The 24,723-nt window shown below is 36.3% G+C and overlaps 1 protein-coding gene across 4 annotated transcripts in view; it reads right to left on the bottom strand.

Moving 5' to 3' along the window:
- Positions 1 to 24,723, bottom strand: part of PIBF1 (progesterone immunomodulatory binding factor 1) — a 201,800-nt gene that overhangs the window by 88,844 nt on the left and 88,233 nt on the right. For all 4 annotated transcript variants that reach the window (XM_045478783.1, XM_045478797.1, XM_045478805.1 and 1 more), the window contains exon 11: positions 3,223 to 3,388. In XM_045478783.1, coding sequence (XP_045334739.1) covers positions 3,223 to 3,388 — 166 coding nt within the window. The remainder of the gene's footprint in view (positions 1 to 3,222; positions 3,389 to 24,723) is intronic.

Below are 24,723 nucleotides of genomic sequence, written 5' to 3'. Positions count from 1 at the left end.
CTATCCTCTCAAGACTCCTAGGCTTAACAGAGGAGGAAATGTAAGAAATACCCCTAATGCCTCAGTTTTATCAATAGTTTTTAGCAACATAATATTTTTGGGGGCATCTGGGTGGCTCAGTTGGTTAAGTGTCTGATTCTTGACTTTGGATTAGGTCATGATCTCACGGTTTGTGAGATAGAGCCCTGTGTTGGGCTCTGTGCTGACAGTGTGGATCCTGCTTGGGATTCCCTCTCTCTCTCTCTCTCTCTCTCTCTCTCTCTCTCTCTCTAAATAGATATATAAACTTAAAAAACAAAACAAAACAGTATTTTTTACAGAGGTGTTTCTCCATAACCCTTACACACAAAAAACAACAACTGCTAGTCAGCTGCATTCATCAACCCAGTGGGTAAAGGTCTATGGGAGACTAGCTTTCATATTGCAAGTTGTAACCTTTAAGAGGTCATGAAATCAATTCAGATTGCAACCAGCTAAAAATAATAAAACAGAATGGTTAAAAAAAAAACAACAAAAACAATGGTTTAGTAAACATCAGCACTGTGTGTTGTATTGTTTAGTGAAATGCTTGTTTCAGAAGTAGAGAGAGAGAGAACTGCTTCCCTCTCTTCCTATATATACCTCTCATTCCCTTCCACCTGCCCCAAGACACATCCTTAAGCAGTCATCCAATCTGGAAAAAAAAAAAAAAAAAGGCATTTTGCTAGGAATTATGAAATTTTAACAATAACTTGCAAAAGATGAATTCCAAATCAGAGCTGATCAGTCTGAATTAGCAGATTAGCTAATTCAGTCTAATTGAAAATGTGTGGGAGAATCTGCTGTTGCAGATTATGACTGCAGTAGGTTCCTGAATAATATATTTGAAAAAGACTAAATGCTGAACACTGGTTTGCTTTAGAAGTAAACAATAAACACTACCTATAATTTGTCTGTTTCTTTACATATATATATGTATTTAATATCATTTTTATATTTTTTCTAAGGCTTTATTTTCTTTGGGACCCTTTATCTTGTTAATCTTAGTTTTACTTGTCAGAATACTTCCCAGAAATGTAATCTCTGAGACATTATTGTAATGAAAACTTACATCATTAGCTAATTAATCATGTTAATGACATTATTATACCTATTTCATTAAAAAAATTTTTTTTTTTTCAACGTTTATTTATTTTTGGGACAGAGAGAGACAGAGCATGAATGGGGGAGGGGCAGAGAGAGAGGGAGACACAGAATCGGAAACAGGCTCCAGGCTCTGAGCCATCAGCCCAGAGCCTGACGCGGGGCTCGAACTCATGGACCGTGAGATCGTGACCTGGCTGAAGTCGGACGCTTAACCGACTGCGCCACCCAGGCGCCCCTCATTTAAATTTTTAAATGAGCATTTTCCACAAATCTAAAATATTCAGGAATATTATTACATGTAAGCATATAATACATGAATATAGCAAAATATAGAGTTTAAAATCTACTAACTGTAAATTGTTTATTATTTGAATAAATAACTTCCAATTTTTACTGTAATATTTAGTGCTGCGAGTATGCCATTAATATAACCCTCTTATTTCCTCAGGTAAAATTCCTTTAAAATTACTGGATCAGGGGCGCCTGGGTGGCTCAGTCGGTTACGCGGCCGACTTCAGCTCAGGTCATGATTTCGTGGTCCGTGAGTTCCAGCCCCACGTCAGGCTCTGTGCTGACAGCTCAGAGCCTGGAGCCTGTTTCAGATTCTGTGTGTCCCTCTCTCTGACCCTCCCCCGTTCATGCTCTGTCTCTCTCTCTGTCTCAAGAATAAATAAACATTAAAAAAATAAATAAACAAAATAAAATTACTGGATCAATTTTTTAAGGACGTTAACACAGGTTACCATACTATCCTCCCCAAGAGAGGTTCCATTTTCTAAGCGCATGAGATTCCCCTTTTAAGGGTACTCTTGCCAGCAGTTTGAAAACAACAAAGAGACCTATGTAAAGGTAGAAAAAAGTTTAAATTTATATTTCTTTCATTATTAGGGAGAATACATGTTCTCATCTATTTCTCAACAATTTTCATGTGTTTTCTTGGAAAGAGTACAATCCTTCTACCTAGTCTCTAGAAAAGGAAGAAGGTATGTTCTCTTGGTAAGAGACCTTTCAAAAGTAAGGACACAAGCCCTTTCTCCTACATAACACAAGTATTATTTTTCAGTCTTCATTTATTTTTCCTAAATGGTTTCTTCCCCTACTTTTAATCAACAGATCAACAGATTAATCCCCAGACAGACATAATCTAAAATTTCATCTGTATTTACTTTTAATAGCTTTATAGTTCTGTATTTACATTTACATAGGATCCATCTGAGTTTTATTCTGATATGCAGTGTGAAATATGGAAGTAATTATTTTGTCGAAATACTCAAATGATTATCACAGCACTGTTTGTTATCCAATCCACCTTTGCCTGTAATTTGCAAAATAAGCTTTACAACGAATATATTCTTAAATTCATGTGATTATGGGTCTTGAGCTTTGTATTTGATACCACTTATGAACTTTTTTTTGTGGGTTTTAATTGTTCTTGCCTCAGAATGCATTTTAAAATGTGATACGTATTTCTTCTCATTATTTCTTTTTTATCAATCTCTTCAAAAATTGATTACTTTGTTTTTTTCCTTCTAGTTATATTACATAATTACTTTGTTCAGTTAAAAAAGAGCATGCTAGCAAGTAATATTACTTGATAGAAATAAAAAAATATGTAATATTGAATATCGTCTTCCAGGAACATGGGGTTTCTTCTTATGTATTAGTGAAGTTGAATGCTTTTCTTGATAATAGCCTCTGTACTATTCCTATTAAAATTATTCCAAGTAATTATATATTTTTGGTTGTTACAGTGGATGAGATTTTTTTCTTTTTTTGTGTGTTCTAACAATTCCAGTCCTTTGTGGTACACATATTTCTGAAATATATTTATCTTGTGTGCGCATGTGTGTGCATGCACGTTGCGTGCATGTGCAGCATAGGGCTAAGTCCTACAGTAAAATAAAGCTCGACATGATACAGACCTTGTACTAATTGAGCTCATACGCTATGCTCTGCTATTTATTATTTTTTAAAATTAGACTATGTCCAACATGGGGTTCTACCTCACGATCCCGAGATCCAGAGTTGCATGTTACCACTGAGCCAGCCAGGAGCCCCATGTTATGCTAATTTTAAAAGAAAAGTTTGTACATGTACCTCTATTTTTTTTTGATATTTTTCACATTCCAACTGGCACTGTGTGAGATTTCTTGCAGTTTCCTCCTGTATAAGTTGAACACGCTCACTTTCAAAAGATTTTAATTTACTTTGATGGAGATATTCTGTGACTTTGCTTTCTGAACTGAGTTGTAGTTCTCTGTACCTGAAAGAAGCAGAATGATTATAAGACTGTACAGAAACTGCAATGATTTATATAAACATAAACATTACATCTACTTTTTCTATATTCCCATCTTATATAGTTAATAACTTATATATTTATTCAGCAAAGCTCTTGTAAATAATTTAGCCATATGTATGGAAATATGATGAGTCTGGAGAACAAAACACACCAATTAAACCACCTCTATGGTTCCTTTATTTTTATCCCTTCCACCCCCAAATAATTATTGCCTAGTATTAATATTTTGTAAGACATTTAAAATAAAAGAGTAAGTTTCACTTATATTGCTTAAAATGATTTAATTTCTATATATTTCGAAGGTCTTCTTAAATCTACAGCAAAACTGTTTCCAAGCTTGCTGTTTCTTTCTAAATCCAAATAATGTCAGATGGAGGATAGCATGAAATATGCACCCTGAGCTGCAAATTCTTAGGACTTTTAGAAAATAAAATTCTAAGTTAGTAAATGTATACATGTATATATATTTTTATATATTTTATATATTTTGAGGGGGGGAGAGAGAGAGAGAGAGAGAGAGACAGAGAGACAGAGAGACAGAACGTGAGTGGGGGGGGGGGGGAAGGGCAGAGAAAGAGAGGGAGACACAGAGTCCAAAGCAGGCTCCAAGCTCTGGGCTGTCAGCACAGAGCCCAACGTGGGGCTTGAACTGATGAACGTGAGATCATGACCTGAGCTGAAGTTGGACGCTTAACCGACTGAGCCACCCAGGTGCCCCTACAACAGATTTTTAAGCTGGACATATGAGGAGAAGAAAGGTGAAAAGGTGAAAACCACCTATTAAATAGGGAGCTGCCAACCTGCTGACCCCTAGGAAGTGCCCTCAGGCCCTGACCAATTCACCCCAAGCAGCACGGCAAACTCTGCAATCCTGAGAAATAACTGTGGGAGAGAGGAGCATGGCAGTCAATCCTCAGAAATGGGAGAATGAATTTAAACAAAAGCACTGTCTAAAATACTGAGTAACAAGAGGTTTTTATAACAGTATTTACATGAGCAGACTTAACATACACACTACGGTGAAGGTTTTGCTCATTATACTCCGATGTATTAAGCCAAGAAGTGTATATTACTTATTCCCAACTCTAGCAACAAGGTTATCATTGGGTAAAATGGTGAAGGACCTATGTATTATTAACCTTTTATTTAAACTCAGTTTTTATTTTTCAACAAGAAGCAACAACTGATCTTTGAATTTTGTCCACAAAATGTTCATGGCTATCCCGATATTAAAAGTGGATACTGATTTGGAATCATTATCTAATCTCATTTGATAGATAGCTATTCTAAGGCAAAATATCCAAAATAAATTGTATTCAGTCATGAGGTTCCTATAATCACCAGGACCAGGAAGTGGTCCTTCCATTAAGAAATTTTGAAAGCTTGTTCAATCTGGAGGGAAGGCGGAGCAACCGTTGAGGCAAGCATCTGTCTGCGTGCCAGAGGACAGCTGTGTGCAGAGAAAGAGTACAGGAAGTAAAACCTGCACAAGGAAGATTGGCAAAAGAAGCTAAGCAAAGTAATAGGATTTCCAGTTACTGGCAAGGGTTCAGGGAAGGATTTTTAGGAGTCAGGCATTAGGCAGATTAACTGAGAGAAAGGACTGAAAGGTAGTCTGGGTCAATACAGAGAATATACTGTGGGGCTCAGAGGAAGACATGGGAGCAAACAGTCATATGACTGGACCACTGCATCCTTCGTGTGAGAGGGATAATCTAATTCTAAATTTCACAAGCCAAGGGGGCTGAGACTGCTGATTAACTTGCTACATGTAAGAAGAGTGCTTTGAAACAGAGATGGGACCGGGATCTCCAGATAGGAAGGCTTTGGTGGAATTTGCTGTGGGAAATGGAAGTTGACAAGGGCAGAAGCTGACCTCTCTAATCACCTGAGAAGCCATCTTGCCCACACAGGTGGGCTACAAATCCCATTTTACTTTGTTGTCTCAGATTCCTCTTTCTGCTTGTTCTGTTAATAAGGCCTCAGTGAGTTGATGTTCAGTTCCTTTTCAAATTACTCATTTTGGTGGAGCTAATAACTAATCCATACCTTAACTACTTTTGTGCCTGCTATTTCTAATTCCCAGGGGTAAGACTCATTTGCATTCTTTTTACAGAGAATTTTAGTTGTGTTTCTTTTTTTTTCTTAAATTTTTTTTTAATGTTTATTCTTGAGAGAGAGAGAGCGAGCAAGCATAAGCTGGGGAGGGGCAGAGAGAGAGAGAGACAGAGAGACAGACAGAGAGAGACAGAATCCTACACAGGCTCCAGGCTCTGAGCTGCCAGCACAGAGCCCAATGCGGGGCTTGAATCCACGAACAGTGAGATCATAACCTGAGCCGAAGTCGGATGCTTAACTGACTGAACCACCCAGGCGCCCCTTGGTTGTGTTTCTAGACTTGTACCACACGCATTTCTAGACCTGTATCACATGTTCAAAATGCCTCTGGATAAACTACTGAGTAATTAACCAAACTCTAAGATTCACTTACTTGAATTAAGAATGGGGGATAAAACTGTTGCTTTGGATTTTCTGCTTCTGCAGCTGAGGCAAAGCTAACTGCCTTAGGTTAAAGATACAAAACCACTAAGTTTTCCATTATGTCTAATGTTGTTTCTTTTTTTTTCTGGTTCTCAACATTATATATCTGTATATATTTATAGATCTATATCTAATATTACATTAACTAGTGTTCTACCAACTATGTATTTAAAGCATACGGAGTATGAGGCACAAGAAGACATGATTCTTTTTACAAAAGTATATTTTAAATTTCTTCTTTTAAAATTGCTATTTTATATAGGGTTAACTTTGCATTAACCAAAATATTTCATTCATCAATACCTAATTCACTTAAAAATATTTATTGTGCACCTAACTGTGTTAGGTATCAATTATTAGGTACCAGTGAACCACAAATAGCATCACTATTCTTCAAAGAACTTACATTCTAATGGTGGGAGATAAACAAATGGAGGGTTATACTGCTAATAAATTCCAATTATAATAATAATGTAGAGTGAGGGAATAGGGAATGATATTGATATTAGTGGTGGTCCTATTTTAAAGAGGTTGGGCAGGGAAGGCATTTCTCTGTTAAGGTGATATTTGAGTAAAGACAAGCATATTAGGTTCACTAAAACCTGTATTTAGAATTTAACTAATTGATTAATAAGAGAACATTTACGGGCCATGCATGATATTTAAAATTTATATAATATAGACACTTTCTGTTTATTTATTTATTTATTTTTTAATTTTTTTTTTCAACGTTTATTTATTTTTGGGACAGAGAGAGACAGAGCATGAACGGGGGAGGGGCAGAGAGAGAGGGAGACACAGAATCGGAAACAGGCTCCAGGCTCTGAGCCATCAGCCCAGAGCCCGACGCGGGGCTCGAACTCACGGACCGCGAGATCGTGACCTGGCTGAAGTCAGACGCTTAACCGACTGCGCCACCCAGGCGCCCCTAGACACTTTCTGTTTAAAGAAGAGATAGGATATCAAATATATGAAGGCAAAAGAAGTCATTCACTCCTATTTGAAACTTGGTAACTTAAACCAGTAGTTAAAATTATGCACCAAAACTACACTAATGGATTTATTAGAGAGTCTAATCTACATGAATTGCAATTAAAAGAAAGAGGCAGGGAGCATGGATGGCTCAGGGTTGAGCATCCTACTCTTGATTTTGGCTCAGGTCATGATCCCAGGGTTGTGGGATTGAGCCCCGCATCAGGCTCTGTGCGGAGTGTGAAGTCTGCTTAAGATGCTCTCTCTTCTCTCTCTCTCTCTCTCTGCTTTTCCCCTGATCATGTGTGTGTGTACGTGCATATGCACTCTCTCTCTAAAAAAATAAAAAATAAGAAATAAATAAAAGAGGACCCAGTTTTTAACAAACGAACTGGTGATAATCAGGATGAGTGCAACTATTTTACAGGGCTAGGAAATAGATACTTATTTGAACAAACAATTCTGTTACTGTTTCATTTTTATACTTAGGTAATTAATAAGCTACGTAAGAAATGTCCTTTCACTGTTTATAACCTGTGTCTTTTTAAAAATGTCTTTTTAATTTTTGTACTGATTATATAATGATAGGAGAAAAATATCATTTATAAGCTCATAATGGTAACTGCTGTTTAAATTTTTATATATTTCCTTCTCATCTTTTCTGCACAATTAAAAATTTTCAAATTTATCTTCAATTCTGTAAGTACTTTATCAAATCCATTCTTCAGAGTGAAAGCTTCAAGTATTACAAATAACAAAGACCTTTTCATCACCACTCTCAACTTCATTTCTCCTTTTAGAGATAAACACTGTTACCAGTTTTCTGTGTATTTTTCCAGTTTTTTTTAAAACAACGCACATGTATTATACACAGAAGGATGTATCGGTCTCTTTTTCCTTTTTATTAAAAAAATGGCATCATGTCACAAATACTCTATAAATTATTTTTTTCACTTAAGAATATGTTCTGGGATCTTTCCCTGTCTGTACCTCATTCCTTTCATTTGCTATACAGGTGATCACAATGCAGACAGATTATTTAATTTCAATCCATTTATTTAATTCTAAACTGATGAATGTTCAGATTATTTCCAATTTTTTTATTGCATACAGTGCTTTCAAGTCTATCCTAAATAATGCTTCCCATGCACAAGTAAATGTTTTTCTAGGAGAGAGATCATGAAGTAGAATTGTTGGGTCAAAGGATTTAAATTGTGTTTTTTTTTTTTTTTTTTTTTTTTTTTTTTTTTAATGTTCATTTATTTTTGAAGGAGAGAGAGACAGAGTATGAGCTAGGGAGGGGCAGAGAGAGAGAGTATGAGCCGGGCAGGGGCAGAGAGAGAGGGAGACACAGAATCCGAAGCAGGCTCCAGGCTCTGAGCTGTCAGCATAAACATGGGGCTTGAACTCATGAGCCGAGCAGTGAGATCATGACCTGAGCTGAAGTCACGCGTTTAACTGACTGAGCCACCCAGGTGCCCCTAGGTGAAAGGATTTTAAATTTTCATAGATTTTACCTAATTTTCTCCAAATAGCCATATAGTACTGAAACATGACCAAAAGTGTATGAAATATGGTTTCTCCACATCCTCACCAATCTTTGATATTCTCGTACATAAAATGTTTACTATGCACATTATATATGTAAATCATACCTTCATATAGTTTGAGGTCTTTGTTTTCACTGATAGAACTTAAAAGGCTTCTATGCTTCTAAACCTCGTTCGTAAGTAGTATTGGCCCCATAATTTTCCGTTGAGTATTTCTCTATTGTTAGACATTTAAATTCTCCCTAATTTCTTACCTCATTTTTCACACCAAATAGTAGCACCCAGTTTATTCGCCCACCTAATGCAATGGTTTTACTCTGAATTTTCAAAACAAAATATATCTTTGAAGGAGAATAAGGCCTTTACAGTTAAGGGCTGCTGCAAGGACTATGAAGTAACCCTACTGAGCAATGCCAGGATGGCTGGGAAAAGTGTAGGGGCCCCAAATATGCCTGTTTTAGTAGAGGATATTCTCTTTTGGATCCATATATTCTAATGTGTTTCTTTAAAACATATAAACTTGGGGCACCTGGGTGGCTCGGTTGGTTGAGCATCTGGTTCTTGATTTTGGCTCAGATCATGATCTCACAGTTTTTGAGTTTGAGCCCCACTTCAGGCTTTGTGCTAGAGCATGGAACTTGCTTGGGATTCTGTTTCCCATTCTCTCTGCCCCTCTCTGGCTTGCTCTCTATCTCTCTCTCAAAAAATAAAAATAAAAATAAAAATAAGCTTAATATATAAACTTGACTCATTACTTAACATACGTATTTAGACATGTACTATGAATATATCTAAAATCATATAAGGATACTCACATTTATGTAAAAAGAAAAGAAAAAGCATAAATCTTAAAAAAAAATGGTACCACTGTAGGTAAGATATCTGGGAAAAGGGACGTTGTTGTAAAAGTTGTTTTTATATTACATGATTTTTTTTTCACTTAAAAGTAATTTTCCTAACGGCAACTCAAAAGTCTTTGATATAGGCAAATTAAAAAAAATGAAACATTATCTACTTTCAATATAAATAATTCTGGTTCAGATCTATTTTACTTCTCATAATAAAGTGTTATTAACCAAGTAAGGTATGAAGTATGTAGTATCAACGTCTAGTAGAGTAAGTCTTGGTTGGTTAGTTTTTTAATATCCTGAAACTGTATGAGAGATCTCTGATCCCAAGAATAAGCACTGGTGTTCTACCATACCCAATCTACAGTACTTAATGGGTACTTCAAAAAAGCGAAAGTAAAACAAAACAAAAACCAAAAACAAAATGCTCCAAAACCCCTGAAACACACAAAAAACAAAAAACAAAAACCCTAAAGCAAACAAACCCCATGACAATTTGTACATATTATTTATCTGAAATTGCTTTCTTTTCATTGATATCAAAATAGAAAATGTTATTTTAGAGATTTTTTTTTGCATTATTGTTATTTGTTCCACCAACTACTTTCTCTCACTTTTTGTCATCTCGATACCAGTAAATTTTAAAATATATTCCTTGATACCGAATCACAACTATTTCTAATAAAAATCAGGAGAGTAATTACTTAAGTTCAAAAATATGCATATAAAATTATAGAGAATCAGAGTTCTGGTAATTCTGATCTTTTCCTTTCAATTGTTAAATTTTCTAAATTGAAAAGAAAGCAGATAGAGAAAATTTATAAAAATAATCATCATTGTTGCAACACTGGTTACTATAGGACAAGAGAAAGGAATTTAAAAGGCACTTGGGTATTTCTCCAAATGTTTCTGCCATTTAGATGATTTCTTCAGCAAGTTCACTGCTCAGCTGTAATACTACATCTGTCATTTTTGGCTTACAAACTAATTCTTACATGCATGTGAGAAATCTTTTTTTGCTGGGTTAAAAACGCTGAGTATGTTTAACAACTGCACCATGGATTTATAAGAATTTCAAGCATGCATTTAGAGTAATTCAATGCATCTATCATATCATGATCAAATAAAATATGTAATGTCATTAATAAACAATATGTGGTAATATTTGGCCATCTTATAAAGGCAAAAAATAGGTACTGCAGGTATGTGAGGATAAAAGTACTTAAGTGAAATAAATGAGAGGAATGTTGCCTTAAAATAAATCAAAGCATGCATGAGATAAAATTAGAGAGAAATATTTTATAATAGTGTTTGTATGGGTAGCTATTTTGCCTTATGTGGCAACGTGACAACAAACACTTAAAATTGAGCTTGAATCATCCTCCGAACCAAGAGTATTTATTACATCAGTGCTTGACAGCACTCAAACTATTTCCTGCTGCCTTTAATATATACTGCAGAATGTTAGGGTACATTAAAAAAATCAGAATATATAACACGGAATCCAAAACAGTTATAGGATCTCTGTAGTTTCTTCTTGATTTTGCTGTGAACCTAAAACCACTCTAAGAAAAAAAGTCACAAGAAAAGGTGCTTTTAGAGGATGCTTTTATGGACTAGTATCAAGTATGAACAATAGAATGGAGGCCAATCATAGTTTTCCATAATATATGGCTCAAAGAAGGAAATCAATTTACCAAGCTGTGAAAGATATTTATTTAGACCAACTTCCATTTAAAGCTGCAACTCTGGTTCAATATTCGCAAATCAATCAACATGATACACCACATTAATAAAAGAAAGCATATGAACCATATGATCCTCTCAATAGATGCAGAAAAAGCATTTGACAAAATATAGGATCGTTTCTTGATAAAAACCCTCATCAAAGTAGGGATAGAGGGAACATACCTCAAGATCATAAAGGCCATATACAAAAGACCCACAGCTAATACCCTCAATGGGGAAAAACAGAGCTCTTTCTCTACAGTCAGGAACAACACAGGGATGTCCACTCTCACCATTGTTATTTAACATTGTACTGGAAGTACTAGCTTCAGCAATTAGACAACAAAAAGAAACAAAAGGCATCCAAATTGGCAAGGAAGAAGTCAGACTTTCACTACTCGCAAATGACATGTAGAAAACCCAAGACTACACCAAAAAATCACCAGAACTGATACATGAATTCAGAAAAGTCGCAGGAGTAAAATCAATGTACAGATATCTGTTGCATTTTTATACACCAACATTGAAGCAGCAGAAAGAGAAATCAAGGAATTGATCCCCTTCACATTTGTACCAAAAACTGTAAGATATGTAGGAATAAACCTAATCAAAGAGGTAAAAGATCTATACTCTGAAAAGTATACTTCTGAAAGAAACTGAAGAGGACACTAAGAAATGGAAAACATTGCATGCTCATGCATTAGAAGAACAAATATTGTTAAACTGTCTATACTACCCAAAGCAATCTACCTATTTAATGCAATCTCTATCAAAATACCACCAGCATTTTTCACAGGGCTAGTACAAACAATCCTAAAATTTGTATGGAACCACAAAAGACCATGAATAGCCAAAGCAAACTTGAAACAAACAAACAAACAAACAAACAAAAACAAAAAACAAAGCTGGAGGCATCACAATTCTGGATTTCAAACTATGTTACAAAGTGATCAAGACAGTATGGTATCGGCACAAAAACAGATACATAGACCAACGGAACAGAACAGAAAACCTAGAAAGGGACCCACAACCGTATGGTCAACTAATCTTTGATAAAGCAGGAAAGAACATCCAATGGAAAAAAGACAGTCTCTTCAGCAAATGGTGTTGGGGAAACTGGACAGCAACATGAAGAAGAATGAACCTGGACCACTTTCTTATACCATACACAAAAATAAACTGAAAACAGATGAAAGATCTAAATGTGAGACAGGAAACAATCAAATTCCTAGAGGAAAATACAGGCAGCGACCTTCATGACTTCAGCCGCAGCAACTTCTTACTAGACACATTTCTGGAGGCAAGGGAAACAAAAGCAAAGACGAACTACTGGGACTTCATCAAGAAAGAAAGCTTCTGCACAGCAAAGGAAACAATCAGCAAAACTAAAATAGACAACTGATGGAGAAGATATCTGCAAATGACATATCTGATAAAGGGTTAGTATCCAAAATCTATATAACATTTATCAAACTCAACACCCAAAAAACAAGTAAATCCAGTGAAGAAATGGGCAAAAGACATGAGTAGACACTTTTTCAAAAGAAAGCATCCAGATGGCTAACAGACACATGAAAAGATGCACAACATCACTCATTATCAGGGAAACACAAATCAAAACCACAATGAGATACCACCTCACGCCTGTCAAAATGGCTAAAATTAACAACACAGAGAACAACAGATGTTACAAGGATGCAGAGAAAGAGGAACCCTTTTGCACTGCTGGTGGGAATGTAAACTGGTGTAGCCACTCTGGAAAACAGCATGGAGGTTCCTCAAAAAGTTAAAAATAGAACTACCCTAAGACCCAGGAATTTACCCAAAGAATACAAAATACTGATTCGAAGGGATACATGCATCCCAATGTTTACAGCAGCATTATCAACAGTAGCCAAACTATGGAAAGAGTCCAAATGTCCACTGACTGATGAATGGATAAAGCGGTATGCATGCGTGTACGTACACACACACACATACACACACACACACACACACCCACACACACTATGGAGTATTACTCTGCCATAAAAAATAATGAAAGCGTTTTTGCAATAATGTGGTTAGAGCTAGAGTGTATTATGCTGACTGAAATAAGCCAGTCATAGAAAGACAACTACTGTATGATTTCACTCATATGTGGAATTAAAAAAAAGAACAAAACAGATGAATAGAGGGGAAAGGGAATAAAAAGCAAGAGGGAAGCAAACCATAAGAGACTTAACTATAGAGAACAAACTGAGGGTTGATGGAGGGAGGTGGGTGGGGTAATGGGCCAAATGGGTGATGGGTATTAAGGGGGGGCACTTATTGTGATGGCACTGAGTGTTATATGTAAATGATAAGTCACTAAATTCTACACCTGAAACCAATTTTACCATATATGTTAACAAAGTAGAATTTAAATAAAAACTTGAAAAACACCAGGCAAACACTACAAATCTTAACACAAAACTATTCTGAGAGGATACAGAATTCCATGAGGATTCTAGGAAACTCCTGAATAGGGATTTAGAAACCAGAGTCCTGGGTAGAGCTGAACCATTAGCAAGACTTTCTCTTTTCCAAGGGTGAGCACGACCCTAAGCTTCATTTTATCTCCACCAACCAAGGATAACCAACAGAACTCCTTGTGGAACTTCTAAGAACTCTAGATGTCATGACCCTACCTTAGACCTACTGAATCAAAATCCCTGAGGACAGACTTGGGAATGTTGAGTTCTGAGTGATAAAATGGGCTAATATAAGTAAAATGCTCACACAGTGCCTTGTACAATTAAAAAAAAATGTAAGTTACTCAAGTTCAAGACTGTTGTTTAATGCACCTTTGGATTCTTAGGATCTAGTATATCACCTGGTATATATCACAAGCTTTTAATGAATGTTTACAGAATTAAAGAATGAAGTCCTATTAACCATTTTTAGGTGTCATACAGTTTAAATTACTAAATATGTTCAAGCCAGGATAAAAAACACTAAAGTATCATAAATTAATTGGATAAGGGGTAGTCTTTTCTGAAGTATGACAAAACCAGTGAATCAACATGATTATTTCCAGGTTTAGGTGTCAGTGTAGGATGAAAACAAATTATAGGGAGTGAAGAAAAAAGAAACCAAAATGATTACAGGATAGGTATAGTTGAACTACAAAAAAGATTAAAGTTTCTAACACTGTACAGTTTGGTTAATGACTAACGTGTTGGAGACATGACAACATTTTAAAAACATTTTAAAAACAAATGCAAAAGAGGAAGCAAAGTTAGTGTGATATGACAGTGAGATATACCTAAGATTTGCAATGAGTTAAAGTAGTGGCAAAATGTACACACAATTTTAGGAATGTAAGCGCAACTCACTAGCTTACCCACAAGAATATAACGAGGTCTATCATGAGGGCATGTAAAACAGAATGAAGAAAACATAAGACAATAATGAAAAGAACTACATCACTTTGTTAGGTGTACTTCCCCATCTCTAAATTTCTCTCATCAGGCTTAATGGACTAAACAACTGCTTATTAGTTTTTCTGTAAACTACTACCTTGGGATTTTCAAATAAGCAGATACAAAATATACTGTTATGCCAGTTTACACAGTTAGTTAACACATATCATGTTATAATCAGATTTTTATATTCTATAGTTATTTATCAAATGAGAACGCTTATAAAATTCTGGAAAATGTCTACATCCCAACGTATCTATTTTTTTTTTTTTTTAACGTTTATTTATTTTTGGGACAGAGAGAGACAGAGCATGAATGGGGGAGGGGCAGAGAGAGAGGGAGACACAGAATCGGAAACAGGCTCCAGGCTCTGAGCCATCAGCCCAGAGCCTGACGCAGGGCTCGAACTCACGGACGCGAGATCGTGACCTGGCTGAAGTCGGACGCTTAACCGACTGCGCCACCCAGGCGCCCCACCAACGTATCTATTTAGCAATCTATTTATGGCTACGTGCATACATTCAGGATAAAAATGAAATAATAAAGTACCCAACATAATCAAAGAAACTCAATAAATAGTAATTGAATGAAAATATTAACATTTTAACATCCTACAATTATTATTTTGAAGAAATGCCTTTTCCTCTTAAATATTTTCTTAGCCCTCACTCTTCTCCCTACACAGTTCCTATGATTCCCCATCTCAAAAACTATTGCTCCTCCTTTCTAGGTTGGTAGAAAACTGGTGCTTTTATTATTGCCCTGTCTCTTCCTTTTCTCTCACTTGCTTTTGTAACCAAGATCCAAAGAAGTGGTTGAGGGACCTGTGGTCACAGAACCCTAAAGGCATTTATGAAGAAAAAATGTGAACTGGTATGGCTTGTCAGCATGTGTAGAGATCAATACAAAGGAAAGGCACCGAACACTGCAGTGCCTTAGATTTATATTTGCTTTCCATGTATATGTATTTTTCTTTTCATGTAACCATCTCTGAAACTCTAACATAGAATTTAGGATTATTCTTTTTGGAAATAAAATGACTCAGAAAGGTTAATTAATTTGCCCAACTAAGTAGTAATGCTGGAGTTTGCATCCAAGACTGCCTCAAATTTCTGGGTTCTTACACCTTAACGTACTGTATCCAAGAAAGAAAAAAATATTTTAACAAAGTTAAAATAAAGCATGTACCCAAAACCCACACACAATGTTTCACAACACACCATTGGCAAGTACATATGGACACGGACAGCTACAGGAGGAAGAGACTAGAGACAAAGAGCATGACTGAAAGGTGAACAGAGAAGAAAACAGGTGAGGGCTCCCACAAAAAGAATAAAACACACAAAGGCTCTACCTGGGCAGAGGAAAACCTGTGTGTTAGGTCAGAGGTTTAAGGAGGGTTGAAGGTCATTAGAGGGTGCTACGGCTGTCACAGAAGGAAGTTGAGAGGTTATTTCCCTTTGCTTTGGCTCTGTGTCTTACCAATTAGGAGTGAATGTAAGATAAGGCTTTTCCTTCAAAATTATTCTTAAGACAAAAAGGGGGTCACTTTTTTGAGTTCTTATAAAATCTGAGTATTCTCTCAACTACTTTATCTTGAAAAATAAAATACTTTTTAGGGAAGACACATTGGCTTGCAAAGACCATAATCAACGCAAATTCTGAATGCTGATACTGTTCATTTGAAGGATCTATAAACACGAAAACAGACATTTTGCATTGGTTTTATAAATATTTCTAGGATGCAGCTTTACAACTACACTGGAAACAGGCTTTAAGGATTACTTTATTATTTATTTATTTAAAAAAAATTTTTTTTAATGTTTATTTATTTCTGAGACAGAGAGAGACAGAGCATGAGTGAGGGAGGGGCAGAGAGAGAGGGAGACTCAGAATCAGAAGCAGGCTCCAGGCTCTGAGCTGCCAGCACAGAGCCCGACGCGGGGCTCGAACTCACACACCATGAGCTCATGACCTCAGCCGAAGTCAGTCTCTCAACCGACTGAGCCACCCAGGCGCCCCTTTAAGGATTACTTTAAAAAGATATCTAAGTCAATCACATTCTGAAGATCACAAACATACCAAAAGAAGAAACAAAATTTTTTTATTTGAATGGATACTTGTGGCTAAAGATAAAAAAATTCAGTGACAGTATCACCAAGGGAGTCAGTGAAAAAATTTAAGAAGCAGTAAAGGTGACGTGTTTTGGAAAACGGTGTAAGACAATTCAGAAAGTGCCTCAGGTGATCTTGAAGGTTCATGTGATGAGACTGAAGAGTTTGTTTACATAATGTAATTTTACATGTTTACATGTAACTCAAGTAAGCAAGGATTCTGAAGCCAGATGTGTGGGTTCAAATTCTACATCTGCCCCTTACTACCTGTCTCAGTTTGTGTATCTGTAACATGGGGATAATAACAATCTTATCATAAGAAGATTAAATGAGTTAATATTAGTAAAATACTTAAAAGTACTGGTACAGTTAAGTACTATGTTAGTAGTTGCTGAATAAAATGAAATATTCAAGAATTCCTTAAAGATTCCTTAAAAAAAAACAAAAACAAAAACAATAAAGCTGGTTGTGGGAAAAATGATAAGTGACCTTACATGCTTTTTTTTGGCCAAACAGTTCCATTTTTCAGTCTAGCCAAAATGTCCCATCATGGTTCATATGTTTGCCTATGAACAGTAACATGTTTTAATTGTTTAAAATATAGAAATTTTAGATGCATAGAATTTGATTTTCTTCCAGTTGGTGGAATGTTAAGTTAGCCTTACCAGGAAGCAGAACTGTCTTCAAAGTCATATACTTTTCCATTTCCTCAACATGGGAAACAGCAGTGCTGATACCTGGGAAGGACTCTATAAATGGTGACCTATCGACTAAGACCTGTGAATGGTTGTAGAGGAAGAGATGGATAACTGGTTAGTGAACACTGCTACTTAATTTCAGCTGTTGAAAAGTTGGCATGAATGCTTTAGATAAATGGGGCAGCAAAGTTTTTCTATAAAGGGCCAGAGGAGTAAAAATTTTAGGCTTTATAGGCCATATGGTCTCTGTTGCAACAACCCACCTGTGCACTTGTTAGCACAAAAGCCAAGTGTATATATATAAACCAATGAGTATAGTTGTGTTTCAATAAAACTTTATGGACACTAATATTTGAAGTTAATATAATTTTCATGCATTATGATGTATTCTTCTTCTTTTGATTTTGTTCCTAATAATTAAAAAATACAAAAACCATTCTTAGCCTGCAAGTTGCAGAAAAACAGATGGCAGATTGGATTTGGTCTGCCTCTGGTTTGCATTGTCAATCTCTGATTTGAATTAAAAGCTGCAGAACATCAGTGACAGTATGCTGATCAAGCCCATGACCTGGCTCTTACTGCTGCTTAGAATACATTTATTCACATCTATTAGGCCACTATATTCTCTCTACTGGTTGTTCTAAAAATTGTTGTTTTTTATTAAGTCTTTCAGATCATTCAGAGCCCACTTCATTCTTATTTGGCTTTCTCTTCATTGAGATCAGTATCTATCCAGCAAAGGTTCCTTCTGGTTCCCTTCTAACTCAAAACCTCTTATATTTTTAAAAAGTTTTTTGGAAATGTTTTATTTATTTTTGAGAGAGAGGAAATGTGAGCAGGAGCGGGGGGAGAGACAAAGAGAGAGAGGGGGGGGGAACAGAAGATCTGAAACAGGCTCTGCACTGACAGCAGCAAGCCTGATACAGGGCTTGAACTCACAAACTCTGAGATCATGACCTGAGCCCATGTCAGACGCTCAACCAACTGAGCCATGAAGGCGCTCATCGAGGAAAACCTCTTTTTACCCTATTTTCCTTTCTTTTCCTACACTCTTACATAACACTCCTTCTCTGATTCAAGGATCACAATTCTCCATTTAACCTCTTGATACTGCAACACTTTAACTTCTCAATGATCACTTCCTGATTACGTTTTCAAACTTTTCCTTTCAAAGTGCCTCTCTTCTGCTCACAAACATGCTTAGTAATCCTGTGTCCTAAAAAAGAGTAAAAAGCTCAACTTTTACCTAACTCTGTTAAGCTATCCTATCCTGTTAAGTTAATGGTCCCTCACCCCTTTACCCATTTGTTTACAGTTGCTGCTTCTGTATCTTAACAATTTAACCTCTTGTAAGCTAGTTTCCACTTTCAAAAGTCATCTGAAAACAGAGATCTTAAATTAAAAAAAAAATTTTTTTTAATGTTTTTATTTATTTTTGAGACAGACAGAGACAGAGCATGAGCAGGGGAGGGGCAGAGAGAGAGGGAGACACAGAATCTGAAGCAGGCTCCAGGCTCCGAGCTGTCAGCACAGAGCCCGACGCAGGGCTTGAACTCACAGACTGTGAGATCATGACCTGAGCTGAAGTTGGACGTCCAACCAACCGAGCCACCCAAGCGCCCCGAGATCTTAAATTTTTAATGATTTTTTTGGTTTACCCTCCCACCCCTGCCATAAAAGTAGAGACTTGAATATTGGCACAACCATCCACTGCCTATTCTTTTTTTCCCCTCACTTAAAAGCTTTATTGGGATATAATTTACATATGTAAAATTCACCACTTGTAAGTGTACATACAGGTCTATGAATTTTGACAACATGTCTACAGTCACGTAATTGTGACCACAACAATCATGATACAGAACATTTCCATCATCTCCCCCAGATTTTCTGTGCTGCTTTGAAGCCAATTCCTTCATCCTACCTCTGGTTCCTGGCTACCACTGATCTGCTTTGTCATTAGTTTTGCCTTTTCTAGAATGTCACATAAATGGAATCAAACAGTATGTAATCTTTTGTGTCTGCTTCATTCATTCAACAAAGTGCTTTTTAAAAGATTAATCCATGTTGTTGCATGTATGAGTAGTCTGTTCTTCTTTACTGCTAAGCAGTAGTCCACGATGGTATGTGCCAAAATTTGTTCATTCATTCGCTAGCTGATGCACGTTGGGTTGTTTTCAGTTTGGGGCCATTACGAATAAAGCTGCCAAAAAGCATTGACATACAATTCCTGTGTGGACATGTTTTTATTTCTCTTGGGTAAGTAAATAGAAATAGAATCGCTGGATCATACAATAAGTATATCATAAAACTGCCAAATTGTTTTCCAAAGTGACTGTACGGGTTATGCATTCATACAAGCAATGGATGGTCCAGCTGATCCACGATCTTGCCAACATCTGGTAGTATCAGTCTTAAAATCTAGCCATTCTAGTAGTTGTAGTGGTATCTAATTGCGATTTTAGTCTTCATTTTCCCTGATGTTGGGCATCTTTTATTTTGCTTATTGGTCATTTGCATTTTTTCTTTTGTAAAGTACCTATTCAAACCCTTGGCCATTAAAAAAATTTTTTTTAAGGCAGGCGGTTTGTCTTCTTGAGTTGTAAGAGTTCTGGATACTTTTCACATGTGTATTTGGCAAATATTTTCAAGTCTGTGGCTTGCCTTTTCCTTTCTTATCAGAAGAACAAAATATTCTTATTTGGATGAAATCCAATGTAACAAAAGTTTTTTCTTTATGGTTCACGCTCTCTGTGTCTATGTAATCTTTTTTTTTGTGTGTGTGTGTCTATGTAATCTTTGATTAACTTAAGGTTACTAAGATTTTCTCTTATGCTTTTTCTAGTTTTTTTTTTAATTAATTTTTTTTAATGTTTGCTTACTTTTGAGAGAAAGAGACAGAGCATGAGTGGGGGTGGGGGGGGCAGAGAGAGAGAGGGAGATGCAGAATCAGAAGGAGGCTCCAGGCCCCGAGCTGTCAGCACGGAGCCTGACGCGGGGCTCGAACTCACAAACTGTGAGATCATGACCTGAGCCGAAGTCAGACGCCCAACCGACTGAGCCACCCAGGCGCCCCTGCTTTTTCTAGTTTTCTAAGTCTGACTTCCTGTATTTAGATCTATAAGTGATTACAAATTAATTTTTGTATTTTATGTGAGGTAAGGGTTGAGGTTCAATTTCTTGTATATGGATATAAAAATATTCCAGCATGTTGAATTCAACAATTCCTTGAATTACCCTGGCACTTTCATTCTTCTTAAAAACTGTTTTGGATATTCTGGGTCTGTGAATTTCCATGCATATTTTAGGTTAGCTTGTCAATTCTACAAAAACAAACAAACAAACAACTTGCTTACTTTTTCATCAGGATTGCACTTAATCTGTTAATCAGTTTGGGCACACCTGATACTTTACCAACACTGAATGTTTCATTCTATAAACATGGTTTATCTCTCCACTTATTTAAGTCTGCGTTACTTTTCTCAGCAATATTTACTAGTTTTCAGTATACAGCTTGTGCTTGCTTCTTAATTTATTAATTTCATCTTTAAGTTTTTAATATTTTTGATGCTACTACAAATGAGATTTTTAAGAACTTTTAATTTCCAATTTTCAACTGCTTGTTGCTAGTATACAGAAACACAACTGGCTTCTTTCAATAATGACCCCATATCCTGCAATCCTTCTGAAGTCACTGGTTTGTAGATTCCAGCTAAGACATTTTAAGAAAACTCCCTTCAGCCTTCATTTCCTCCCTTATAAAAACAGCATTTGTGAGAAATAAATTGAGAATAAAATTACTCAAAGAAGGAATAAAACCCTCAAAACATTTAGCACAGTATCTGCCCCACAGCAACTATTCAGTACTTATTAAATCCCTTCCCAAATTTGAGTTCTTACTGTAAGTTTTAGCAATGTCGACATATCCCAAATCTTTATCTCTAGGCTGAAATCATCCTCTAGGCTTGAGATCTTTATTCCCATTTATCTACTGTATTTTTATACATGAAAGGTGCCTAGAACTTCAAGTCCTAAATCAAAATCATAACCTTCTTTCACCCATGAATCACTTCTGCTTTCTGAAGAAGAAATGATTCTTCTTTTAAGTTGTTAACTACTCAGTAAATTCGGTAAACTCTCCAAAGACACACTTAAGTCTAGTCAGTTACCAAATCTAGTAATAACCACAATAGCTAGTATTTAGTAATGTTTATGTGACAAACATTATGTCAAACACGCATTTAATCCTCACAATTATATGTTATTATTTTCTTTATTTTATACATGACAAAACTGAGACAGAGAGGCTAAAAAACTTTCCCAAAGTCAAGCACCTGGTAACAATATGCCCAGTATCATAACCTAGGCAATTTATATCCAGAAAAAGTAATCTTAATATATATATTTAACTATATCGCCTCTAATGCATGCAGACTATAGGATCTACTTGTTTGTGATGATAGTGGGATTGAGTGCTATTGGGTGATATCTGGGAAAATCCAAGAAATGCCCAATGCTTCATTAAAATAAGCATCTCTCACCAAGATGTTCTTGAAAGCACAGGTACAGAGGGAGTAGCAAATGGGAAATAAGACTATGTTAATAGCTGAACTTATAGTAAAACCCCAATTCAGAGGTTTCTGGTAGACAGGGATAGAGAATGTGATAGGTTTAAGATAGCCCACTAAGCCCCAATCCCATCTTAACACTGGGTGGGCCCCTAGAGGATACATTAGAGTATATATATTGCAGAAGATGGAAAAGAGGTGCAAGTGAGCCCAACCTTCTGCTTTGTTCAGTCATAGGAAGCTGTACTCAAGATCGTGACCTTTTAGCTAGAGACCACCCAATTAGAAATGTGGCCCAAACTGTGTCTTAGAATGTGGTCCAGACATATCAGATATTTCTTCTCTATGCGTGAGTAGAGAGAAGGGTAGAAAAAGCTCCATCATTCATCATCCTCCAGCTACATTTCTAAAACCAAGTTTCCCATCTATTCTTTATGCCATCATACTAATAGAGGCCATTGTTGCCTCTCGTCTAGACTTTAGGAACTACTGTTCGGGGTATCTTGGACTACCCTGAATATATATCAAATATTATTGTCAAGTTAACTCTAAATGTGATTTTTGACATGATTTTTGTCATGTCACCCCTCATTTCTCACTGGAGTAACTATAACTCTTTTTTCCTGACATTCTAGGCCTACCAAAATATGAAACTACGCCTACCTACTTGAACACTTCAAATCAGGTGACTGAATTATCTGTTGTTTCCTGACAATCCTTTATTTTTTTCTTTTTGCCTCCCGTATATAGGTTTACAAAGCTTTTGGAATGTCTTTCTCTCAGATCTACATATCAAATGGGTGAAAAAGATAAAGAGGATTCAGAGTACACTTCTCATAATGAGCACTGAGTAATATGTAGAATTGTTGAATCATTGTACGGTATACCTGAAACTAATGTAACACTGTGTGCTAATTATACTTCAAAAAAAAAAAAAAGTTAAAATTCATACATTAATTGCTTGTATCATACACCATCTCCTTTAAACGGTCATTCCTGATACTCCCTTAACATGGATACGTTCATAGTCCAACATGGACACCTTAAGATATACAGCATTTTGCTTTAAAATATAAATATGTATACATGTATATTCTTTCAGCTATTTGGAAAGAGAAATCACATTTCAATTTTTTTATTCTTCTACAGTGTCATGCACAAGGATTCAATGAATATTGACTTAACTTTAAGGAAAATTTATTTAAAAAAAAATTTTTTTTTAATTTAAATCCAAGTTAGTTTACATATGGTGTAATGATTTCAGGAATAAAATTTAGTGATTCAACACTTAATTATAACACCCAGTACTTATCCCAAGAAGTACCCTTCTTAAAATGCCCACCGACCATTTAGCCCATCCCCCCACCCAAAACCTCTCCAGCAACCCTCAGTTTGTTCTCTGAACATAGGAGACTTAAGAGTCTCCTATGGTTTGTCTCCCTTTATGTTTTTTTTTTTTTAATGTTTATTTATTTTTGAGAGAGAGGGAGACAGAGTGCAAGTGGGGGAGAGGGAGAGCGAGAGGGAGAGACAGAATCTGAAGGAGGCTCCAGCTCTGAGCTGTCAGCACAGAGCCCAACTCGGGGCTTGAACTCACGAGCTGTGCGATCATGATCTGAGCCGAAGTTGGAGGCTCAACCGATTGAGCCATCCAGGCACTCCACTCCCTCTCTGTTTTTATCTTATTTTTGCTTCCCTTCCCCTACATTCATCTGTTTTGTTTCCTAAATTCCACATAGGAGTGAAATTATATATTTGTCTTTCTTTGACTTATTTCACTTAGAATACACTCTAGTTCTATCCACGTTGTTGCAAATGGCAAGATTTCATTCTTTTTGATGGCCAGTTAATATTTCATTGCATATATATATATATATATATATATATATATATATATACATCTTCTTTATCCATTCATCAGCTGATGGACATTGGGCTCTTTCCATATTTTGGCTATTGTTGATAGTGCCGCTATAAACATTGGGCTGCATGTATCCCTTTGAAACAACACTCCTGTATCCTTTGGATAAATACATAGTAGTGCAATTGTTGGGTCGTAGGGTAGTTTTATTTTTAATTTTTTGAGGAACCTCCATACCATTTTCCAAAGTGGATGCACCAGTTGGCATTCCCACCCAGTGCAAAAGGGTCCCCTTTCTCCACATCCTCCCCAACATCTGTTGTTGCCTGAGTTGTTAATTTTAGCCATTCTGACAGGTGTGATGTGGTATCTCATTGTGGTTTTGATGTGTATTTCCCTGACAATAAGTGATGTTGAGCATCTTTTCATGTGTCTGTTAGCCATCTAGATGTCTTCTTTGGAAAGTGTCTATTCATACCTTTTGCCCATGTCTTCACTCGATTATTTGTTTTTTTGGATATTGAGTCTGGTAAGTTCTTTATAGATTTTGGATATTAACCCTTTATCTGATATGCCATTTGCAAATATCTTCTCCCATTCTGTCGGTTGCCTTCTAGTTTTGCTGTTTCCTGTGCAGAAGCTTTTTATCTTGATGAGGTCCCAATAGTTCATTTCTGCTTTTAATTCCCTTGCCTCTGGAGACATGTCAAGAAAGAAGTTGCTGCAGCTGAGGTCAAAGAGGTTGTTGCCTGTTTTCTCCTCTAGGATTTTGATGGCTTCTTGTCTTATGTTTAGGTCTTTCATCCATTTTGAATTTATTTTTGTGTATGGTCTAAGAAAGTGGTCCAGGTTCATACCATTGGCTGAAGAGACTGTCTTTTTTCCATTGGATATTCTTTCCTGCTTTGTCAAAGATTAGTTGGCCATATATTTGTGGGTCCATTTCTGGGTTCTCTATTCTGTTCCTTTGATC

The sequence above is a fragment of the Leopardus geoffroyi genome, chromosome A1, assembly GCF_018350155.1.
Source record: "Leopardus geoffroyi isolate Oge1 chromosome A1, O.geoffroyi_Oge1_pat1.0, whole genome shotgun sequence".
Classification (NCBI taxonomy): domain Eukaryota; kingdom Metazoa; phylum Chordata; class Mammalia; order Carnivora; family Felidae; genus Leopardus; species Leopardus geoffroyi.
The sequence above is the reverse complement of the archived record's forward strand: the minus strand, read 5'-3'. Positions and strand labels throughout refer to the sequence as shown.